The following is a 10,279-nucleotide window of genomic DNA, read 5'->3' on the forward strand; positions in this document are numbered from 1 at the left end:
GTAATAAATATTATTTCAATTTCGACAATTTGAACTTTTATAAAGAATACTTACACAAAGAATTATGGATCCAAAGCGTGTGAGGTTTACACATTCGGTTGAGCTTTCGCCGATTAGCATATTACAAGCAACAGGAACTTTATACTGGAAAATAAATGTACGGCAAAAGATGATGAAGATAAAACACATAAGAATGGTTATTTTGAGATTTTTTTTGTATGCCATTTATTGATATTTCTCTTTGTTTGGTTGGATCTTTTTCCATTTTACTTCTTCTGCACTCATACATATAACAGTCCATTTGTGTTTTATTTTTATAGTTTCAATAATGTGTTTACTTGGTTTTTTGTTGCTGTTGTTTTTTGTTGGTAGATGTTTTTAAACAGTTAATATGTTTACAAAAATGTATTCAATAATTTTTAAACTACTAAATTGTACAACTAAGATCAATTTCTTCAAAGTAATTTTTTTTCATTTTCTTCGTTTTTAATTTTAAAAAAAAACTGTATGTCATGGTTCGGAAGAAAACATTGCTGTGTTTACGTAATAAATATGTGGGTGTGGAAAAATCGAAATCAGAGTGTGATTTAGTATAGTTCTCAATTTATTTTTCTTCATTTTGTGTTTAAATCTTTCTTTCATTCTTTTCTTCTTTAAATTACAATAAATTCAACTTACTACGAAAATGTGTACGTCTTATTTAAATGTTTCTGTTCTTATATAGGGGTATAAATATATTTCAGAGATAAACTAATTCTATGCATTTAGTTATTGTTTTTTTATTCGTTTCACGTACGGCTACCTTGCTTAACTGAACAGATATCATTGTAGTTTATAGTTGTTTTTTTCATTGTCAATATTTAGTTAATATCTAATAATATTCTATTTGATCAAAATATGAATTTTTGTATGTTTTTATTTGTTTTCCTTACGAAATTTATTTATTGAATACTACAGCTAGCATTTAAAAATATTAAGCCTTTGCAAATTCGACAAAATGTTTTTTTTTTCTTTTGCTTTCTCTCTCTCTCTCTCATTCCTTTATAAAGATGGAATCAATTTTAATTAAATGCGCTCTCATGAACATTAAAATGTCTCTTCATTCGTTTGTTTCACTGCATGGATGAGAAATATGATACTATTTACATAGGGATGTATCATTTACGATAAATTTCAAACTTCAAACGCCCAATAACTTAAAAGAGAGAGTATATTTCGTTGAATACTGTTCTGTTTGGAAAACCAAAGTGATGTCCTGTAAAAATGTGCATTATATTTGAAACAGAGAATGGAGCACCGCAGGCGCTTTTAACATTCATTTGCAATGAGATTTTTCAAATTATATATATTTTTGTGGTTTTTAACTGTTCCAATAAAGTTCGGTTTGCATTTAAATTTTGAACATAAAAATAAACTGTCGATTTCATTCAAATTCGTTTAATGTGATCGATTTTTAAAGTCATTGCATAAAAACTGGATTATGTAATCGAAATGGATCTATGTTCTGATGCAACAAAAAAAAAAACATTGCAAATAAATCGTTTTTCATCGACCATTTCGTTTCGAAAACAAAACATTGAAATACGTACAGTGACATCTTGAAAATCATAATATACAACTCTATCGAGTACCTTCCATTTAAATTTACTCTGTTCTATTTTCTCTTATTCAATCACTGGGAAAATAGTGTATTTTCCATATTCATTAAATAGTTAATATTTGGCACAGTTATTCATATAACCAAATAAAATGCACATACCATTGTACACTCTGGATGATGACAACACATATTGGCGTGAGTGAATCAATACAATTCGCCAAAAATATATAAAATCAAATAAAAATAGACAAAACGAAAATTTCCATAAAAAAGAAATCCGTTTCGTTGCTTCCACTGCATTCTGAGTTTTTGTTTTGTTCATATCGAAGATATACAATATTTGATATGCATTTCCAACTGTGAATGCGGCGAATCACTCAATTATTTTGCAAAACTAATATTTTCTTCTGTTCATCGTGCCAGGTTAATGTTGAACACCATGTTCATCATCGCTGGAACAATCATCCATCTCCATATCGATCATTTCTTCTTCATCGTCGTAGCTTCCTTCAAGATTATTTGAATGATTGCTACCTTCACCCTTGGTGTCATCTTCTTGTTGCATGCGCTTGTGTTTTGTACGGCGATTTTGAAACCACACTTTAACCTTTTTCCACGAAGCAATACCGAAAGAGAAAAAATAAAAGAAACGAACGAAAAATAAAAATAAATTAAAAATCAAATTTGATGAAATGGGCCGATCATCATCGGTATGTAAACAGAAAACAAAAATGACGAAACAATTAATTTATTGTAAACATTTCTGAAAAGCAAAATGCAAAACGTTTTGCGAGGCAAATTGGAAGTAAAATGGATGCGGCAGCGTCTTGTGTGCGCATTTGCTAATATTCTAACAATTCATCGGGCTCCAATTTAAAACAAAAAAAAAACAACAACAACAACGTTCTTGTGCGCCATTATGTTTGGTTGTGCTTTTTACAATGTGCAAATATTGACGAAATATTTTCCTCGTTTAGCTTGTGTATGAAAGCAGCCAAGAATGATTCAAGTGCCAAAACGAAATAACAATACTGTACTTTAAGACGTGGCACGTTAAATGAATGTTCCGAGTGTCGAAACTCGAACCAAAAACACGAAAGATAATTTACGGGAAATTGTACACCACCATTTTATATTATATACTTATAGCAAGCAACTTCATGCAAACCCATCACCACATCAAATTGGGGCTTGTGCTTGCAAATTGCTTTAATACTTTCATCACTCTTCGGGCCAATTATATTTTTATTTACCGAGCAATTTCATGATGAGATTTTTCTTTCTTCTCTCTCAATCGCCCTCACTGTAATTCTGATGGCATTCTATGTTCTTATACATTCTTTTCGCTATCTCGATGCTTATATGGTGTGCTGGCATAAACTATACAGACAACATACCATCATGATGTAAAACAACATCACACAAAGGCCACCACCCTCAACATGCGCACGCAAATTTAAATGACTAATGTAAATGCTTTTGCTCTCTGCTCTTCGTTTATATTTGCTTCCCTTTTATTTCGGTGTGTGTGCGTATTTTCTGTTGATCGGTGTTGTTTGTGTAATTGATACGTTCAATTATTCAACCGATGATGTCGTGGAAATGCGAAAAAACACTTTTCACCCAAGGGAGAGGTTAATAATCCTCTAATATTAAGCGAATCAATGCGTGTGTGTGTTGGAGAGAGAATGAGTTCAAGTATTTGCTAATAAAACGTTTTATAACACGGCGCAATAATCTACTTGATAGCGGTTTATATATCGATGAGGAGTGAACACATGACACAAATACAAAATAGAGAGAAAGAGAATAATGATGCGAATGTAAATGGGACCGTTATCAAGGATTGAGTTTTCATCGTTTATGTGTGCGTGTACATTCTCTCATCGAAAGTGAGTTGTGATTTATTCGATCGACATTGAATCAATGCAATCGCAAAATCCCATTTTTGCACGCTTACTTTGCATTCACATTATAAAATGTCATGTATAATAAGCATATCAAAAGCTACGCTATTCAACAGAAACACCAATACCGAGATACACGCAAATAGCAAGAGACAAGTCTCGAATAAAATGTTTGTCTAAATGGTGGCAACAGTAACACCATTGCAAATCATAAAGCACAATTCTTATTGGTACATACCGTTGCGCATTTTGAATTATATACACATACAAATGCTCTATTTCTGTCTCACATTTCTCATCGCCACATTATTACCAGCATATATACGTATGCATGCAAGCAATACTACATCTTATTGATGATGGCGATAATCCTGCGTAGTGAGATATTTCATCGAATGAAAATACATTTCATCCCTTCTTTATTTCGAATACTGTGTGTATGACCCTGATTTGAAGCAATCAAAAACCGAGCACAATATGCACAATGAACGAACAGAGTAGAGTGAGGGATGTGCTTAACAATCGAATAAAATAAACACACACAAAAAAGGGAAGCTACCCGAAAAAAAAGCAGCTATTATTTAGATTTTGTGTGCAATTTTCAGAACAGTTGTGATAATATGTGAAGCAGGACAGTTTACAAATGCGCCATGAATATAATTCAAGTTTGTTATATATTTATGTTTAGCACATTATTCATGTCGAACGAGACACGATTTTATTTCTCTCTCACTCTCCCTGTGGATCTCTTTCGGTGAATGTAATGTATACTGCATATGATGATTGCATTGCAATTTGAATGTACGTGAGAGTGTGTATATTGATGTTTTTGTACGTCTATGGTGACACATTCTCAATGTGCTCATATACAGACACAGCTCACTTTACCACATTGCCACCATTTACAATGCTCCCGGAAAAAGTGTTCAAACACAGTTCAGTACACATATTCTAAATCGAACAAACACACAACACAAATGAATACAATGTAAACGAGATTTTATTGATGCAGTAGAAAAGTACTTAATTTGTTCATTTCAACTCAATTCATTAATTTTATTGCCGTTGATAATCATGTGGTATAAATGTGCTTGCTCTGTTGGCTGGTACCAGTTTGCAGTGATCTCGTTTCGATTTTCCATTATTCTCTCTCTCTTTCTTTGCCCTCTTCCTTTTCGTCGACCATGTTTTACGCGTCCCTCGGATACAACAACAAAAACCAGCCGCTCTCTCTCCCTTCGCATTCTTGTAACAATCGTTAAACGAGAGAGATACATCTCATATATTTGATTGTAAGCATATTATACGATGTGATACAACTAGACACCGCCAATAATAATATAATGCAAACAGTCATATCGATGAATTTGTTATTTGTTTCGGGGGAAAATGAAAATGATTTAGGCGGTGTTGTTATATGTTTTGCGTTATAAACACATTAAGTTGGTAAAGAGAAAGAGAGACAGAGACAGAGGGAGAAAACAAGCAGAACGGTTAAGTGTTTAATATTTATATTACTACATAGATGTTTGTTATTCTTCAACCCCTGATCCATTTTTCATGGCGAATTCTCAATATTAAAATAAAATAAAAAACGGATCGCTTGATTGTTTGTGAATAATTTCATATTTTTTCAGTCACACGTATATTGTCACTTCCGAAAATAAATGCGCGTCCAAGTTCAAATGAAAAAAGTCGAATACATGAGAGGGATGGAGCTAGAGCAGACTAATACATTTCAAATCGCACACCGGTTTTATTATTTCATACACATTGAAACATTCTTCAATTGTAAAACATCTGGCAAGAATGTGTCATCGTATTTGATATTCTTTGAAAGTGTTCGTTTCGACACAACTAAACTTTCGATTTTAGTACAAACCGAAAAGACAAACATCGAGTATAAATACATATATTAAAAATGAACGTAAATAATCATTTTGGTGATTGCAACTTATCAATTTATAATGTTTTTTCTGATATGTATTGGGTCTTTAAAAATTGCTTTTCGAAATTTTTTTTCCATTTTGGCTGGTCGAGCTTTTTAATGTTGGTTGATAAATTACAAATTTTATCAAAAATCTTTGCACACACGCACACACTCATAAAATAATTGTAAAACGAGTAAAATTCTTAGTATCCATGATTCATATTTACTCATTTGCCGATTTCATTTTCGAACACAATCATCTGTATCACACTCATATTATCTTTACTTATGTTTTGCATATGATTATTCAGAAATGCTTTGACCTTTTGCTAATTGAAAGGAACAACAGCGGGAGAGAAAAAAAAGTGCAATGTGTAATATTACCAAATGGTTTTTATAACATACCTGTGTCTCAGACAAATTCAATGCTTGAGCCAATGCTTTTCGTTCAGCGCCAACTACATATTGATTGCTTTCGAATGCATGTTCCAGTTTTAATAATTGACCCGGCGAAAAAGCGGTTCGCACGCGTTTCGGCTTTCGAAATGGATGCAATAAAAAGTCTGCAAGAAATCAAAGAAGAAGAAGAAGAAAAAAAATGTGATGAGAAAACAAAAGACAAATCGAAATTTAATTATACATTGAATTAGTAATGGATCGTAATGTTTACACTATGATAAAACTATAAATTACACACTTGGCTTCTTAAACTTAGAACGTCCTTTGGTTCCATTCATTCCATTCGATCCATACAAAATAAATCTACACCGATGCGTATGTCCACCGAACGTAGACAGTGCGTGTTCAAAACAAAATAAAAATTGTTTGTATGCAGTATTGTGCGAGTTCGGATCGAATAGAATGTACAAAAGATAAACAGAGAGAAGATCGGCACACAACATCATTGATCAATAAATAAATCTATGAATAACCGCAACAATGCCATTTATATTCATCCACTTTTTTGTTGTTGTTAAACTCATTTTTTTGTGTTCATCCTTTTGCTGTGATGTCCATCGGCCAGTGTGCTGTTTTCGGGCTATTACTTATTCTTCGATCATACAGCAATGAAAATTGAAAAGAATAAGAAAAAAAAAATATTGGAAAAACCAAAAAAAAGTCAAGCGATGGGCCTTATTTTTGTGTGTGTTCGAGTTGTTATGAGTATCGAAAACGATGAACACAAAAAATGCTTTCGTCTTTACTGTTCATCTGATATTCGATTGCATCAGACAATTGTTGAGGAAAAGCGCATAGCAAACGCAGAATAAAAGAAGAAGAATAAGAAGAAGAAAGCAGAAAACCGAAAAGAATAAAATAAGGCAGGTTAAAATGGTAGCCGCATCAAATTAGAATACAATACAAAAATAAAGTGTATTTATCTTATTACGTATTGTTTTCGATGTTCATGCTCAATAAAATGAGACACGCTAACAATGTCCATATGCATACACACATATAGGCACTAGTTGACTGACTGACTGGAGGCTGGTTGCCTCTATGTGCCTATAATACAAAAAACCGCAGCAAATTAGTTATTGAAAACAAAAGAATAAACCACACTCACTCTTCGTTGTTCAAAGAATGATGATGACGATGGCCAGTGAGAGATCAGCCAAATATATATTTGAACAAGAAATATGTACATTGGTATGGTATGCAAACCAATTCAATTCAATTCAATTGAATCCATACTATTAGTTTATGCTCGTCAATACACGCATGAAAAAAAAGGCAGAAACACACAGCGAACAACACATTCAATTTAACATATTAAAAGCGTGGCATCAGGCGCCTTGCTTGATTGTTTTCGACAAAAAGTGAAAATAAACGAAACGAAACGAAAAAAAAAGAGAGATGGAGCGAGTGAAAAAAGCGGACAAGAACAACAAATAAACAAGCACAACAACGACGATAACAAGGAATTTGTACATTTGTTCTTCACGAAATAAAATTCGCGTTGACAAAGAACCAACGAAAAAAAAAAATGAAGAAGAAGAAGATGCGAAGCTCTATCATGAAATAATTTATGAGTGTAACCATTATCTGGAGTTTGGTATGTGCAGACAAAATAAACGAAATATATAGAACAGAAATGGAACAAGGACAACGTATCTCACAAAAGACAATATATGCACACAAAAATATACAGAGACGAACAGACTACGGTATATTGGTGCTACGCAATTGAATCGATACAAACAGAGAAAGAGAGAGAATGAGCGATCACAATTGAAAATGTTCAACGGACATTGAAATACATTCTCAACACATCTCGACTAAATATATCCGATCGATTGACAACAGTCAACTGAGCGAAAGTTATTAGCGGTATTTATGTGTTTTTCGTAGACAATTACACGCTTGCATGTACCAAACACTGACTTTCAATCAGATTATGCAGCTTTTTCCTTGTCATTTCGTATCGTTTGATTTTTGTTGTTTCTTCTCTTCTTCGAATTATGCGAATCATTTTTTTTTTGTCTTAAAGAATAAACATCAAATAAATTGACAACAAATTGCATTCACACGCAAAATGAAAATGATACTGGCGAAAAGTAAAAGAATAAAAATTTAAAGAAAAAATGATTTGTACACGGCTAAATGAGAAGAAATGTTTGCTTGTTTCTGATTGATATTTTGAATACCTCTCTTTCACTCTGAATTTTCTTAATTTGACATAGTTAGGAATGAAAGCAAATACTTACTGCCTGGAAAGTGTGGAAACACGCGTCCGTGCCGACTGAATACCCATGGATATAGTGGATAGCCTTGTGGTGGTGGTGCATGTCGAAATGGTGCGGTTTGTGCAAATCCTTGTTCGGCCGCCTGTCGTTGTGCCAACATTGCAGCCATTTGAATTTGCAGTAGATGTGGTGCATGCGCTGCTGCAGCCGCTGAGCCTAGTCCCAAATAAGAAGGTGGCAAATTTTTTGTCTCCACCAAATTCGTTGGCGGAACTATTGGCATTGGTCGGATTGGTCCACTCGGATGCAAACCATTCTGTAATATTTACACAAACACACAACATATTAAGACACCGTTGAATATACTTATACATTTTCATTCTCTATCTCTGTACGAGTTTCGAACATATTCCTATCTTTCATTTCTCACTATTTTGACAAGTTGTTGAATGACATTTATGTGAATTGCATATGTGAGATATTTATTTACATTTTAATCATTTTGTTTTGTTATATTTTAAGAATTTCACTTTGATTCCGTGTCTCAATTATTCGTGTGCTAATCTTGAAATAATAATAATTGAAAAATGGCGAAATCGTCATGCCATCAACAACACATACAATTCACAATGTGCTCAACATCATTCAATTTAAACCGGTCAACGAGAAGTTGAAAGTAGCAAGAAGTTGATAGTCCGAATGATTTGGAATATGTAGTTAGATTCATATGTAGTCGTGTTGTCATTCGACTCACCGTAAATGCTAATGGAGGAACTACCGGCGGCTCATTATTATTTGAATTACTACCACTAGTATGTAAATTATTATTGTTGCTGTTGTTGTTATTATTATTTGCGCTGTTTGTGTTATTGTTATTCGTTAAAGCACTAGCCGTTTGATTTGGCGACGGTGAACGCGATTTTCGCAGTAAACTCTCATCCGACGGCAATGTCGTTTGCATTTGATACGGTGGTGCTGATGGGCTCACAGATGATTCACGTTTCATTGAATAGCCAAATAAATGGCGTGCATCTTTTGTGGTTCCATTTAATTCCGGACGAAGTTTTGTATGTCCATCCACACTGAATGAATCGGATGATGATAAACGTAATGCACGCGCAATTTCCGTTTGATAATCATTTACATATTTATCATTTCGATCTTTTGTTGTTGCTGTTGTTGATGATTTTGACACTTCTTCGCCAACAATTGAATCAATGCTAAAACCAATTTTTGCTTTTGATCCCGGCATTGTGGTTAATGTCGTGGGTGTTGGTGGAATCATTTTCCCTTGTTTCAAAGAAGTCAGGTTGTATATTTTGTGCGATTAACTTTACACTATTCCAATTAAAATGATTTCGATTTATAAATATCTATTTGTATTTTTGGTTCTTCTTCGAAATCAATTCGAATTCGATGTAAACGCTGTTAAAAACGCTTTATTTATTTTTTTCAATCACCATCAATTTTAAATCAATTAAAAACTTAATTGCATGAAACGATTCATTGCAGATTGTTCTTCAATTACGCACATGTATAAACTTCTGAATTGTTTGCACAATATTTGCACTGTCGTTTTATTTTGCGGTTGTTGTTTGTTATTTTAATATGTCATCGCACGAAGATATACAGAGACAAAAAATCGCAATCACCGAATAAAATGTGAATATGTCACACGTTAACTGCTAAACACAGATTACCGCTAGCGAAGAAAATATTAACTAACGGCGCGCGCAACAAACGAAAAAACCAAACAAAAATAAAAACAGTGTACGACAAACGACGATAATTTTTTTAATCGAGTCAAACTTGATAGCCCTCGCTCGAAAATCGTTTCTATAAAAGATAGGACCGTTTGTGTCGAAATCTCAACGAAAACTAAACCACACGATGAACATCACTGTGTATAGCCGTCACACCGATTTGTGCTATTAACGTAGCAAGAAACGTACAACCAACACTTTTGCTGTGTGCTTCTCTCATCGTTTTACGTATACCAACAACAGCTGCACAATGCACAAATGGGCTGGCTCCCGTCGAATCTTTCTCTCGTTTTCTCTTTTTCTCTACACTCTCTCTCTACCTCGTTCGCTTACTCGCTCGCGAACATTCTCTCGGTCCGTCATTCTCTGTCGTGTGCTTCATCCATACGGTT

General features: G+C 33.7%; 1 protein-coding gene across 1 annotated transcript; it reads right to left on the minus strand.

The window, feature by feature from the left end:
* Window positions 1-222: 222 nt before the first annotated feature.
* Window positions 223-10,032, minus strand: LOC116345893 (homeotic protein empty spiracles-like). The gene is made up of 4 exons (XM_031775631.1): window positions 8,879-10,032; window positions 8,146-8,440; window positions 5,843-6,000; window positions 223-2,207 (listed from the first exon to the last, which is right to left on the minus strand). Exons 1-4 carry the CDS (start codon window positions 9,407-9,409, stop codon window positions 2,025-2,027), a joined length of 1,167 nt encoding a protein of 388 aa, XP_031631491.1. The 5' UTR covers window positions 9,410-10,032; the 3' UTR covers window positions 223-2,024.
* Window positions 10,033-10,279: the final 247 nt, after the last annotated feature.

Source organism: Contarinia nasturtii, unplaced genomic scaffold, assembly GCF_009176525.2.
Source record: "Contarinia nasturtii isolate CC-2019 unplaced genomic scaffold, AAFC_CNas_1.1 Cnas_scaffold_1371, whole genome shotgun sequence".
Classification (NCBI taxonomy): Eukaryota; Metazoa; Arthropoda; class Insecta; order Diptera; family Cecidomyiidae; genus Contarinia; species Contarinia nasturtii.

Bases quoted from the DNA above. Each gene is read 5' to 3' on its own strand.
- LOC116345893 (XM_031775631.1), bottom strand. From the start codon at position 9,409: ATGATTCCACCAACACCCACGACATTAACCACAATGCCGGGATCAAAA. The intron at 6,001-8,145 runs GTAAGTATTTGC...GATTTCTTGCAG, and splicing joins GTTTCCACACTTTCCAGGCA to ACTTTTTATTGCATCCATTT. The intron at 2,208-5,842 runs GTATGTTATAAA...TCGTGGAAAAAG, and splicing joins TGAATTTGTCTGAGACACAG to GTTAAAGTGTGGTTTCAAAA.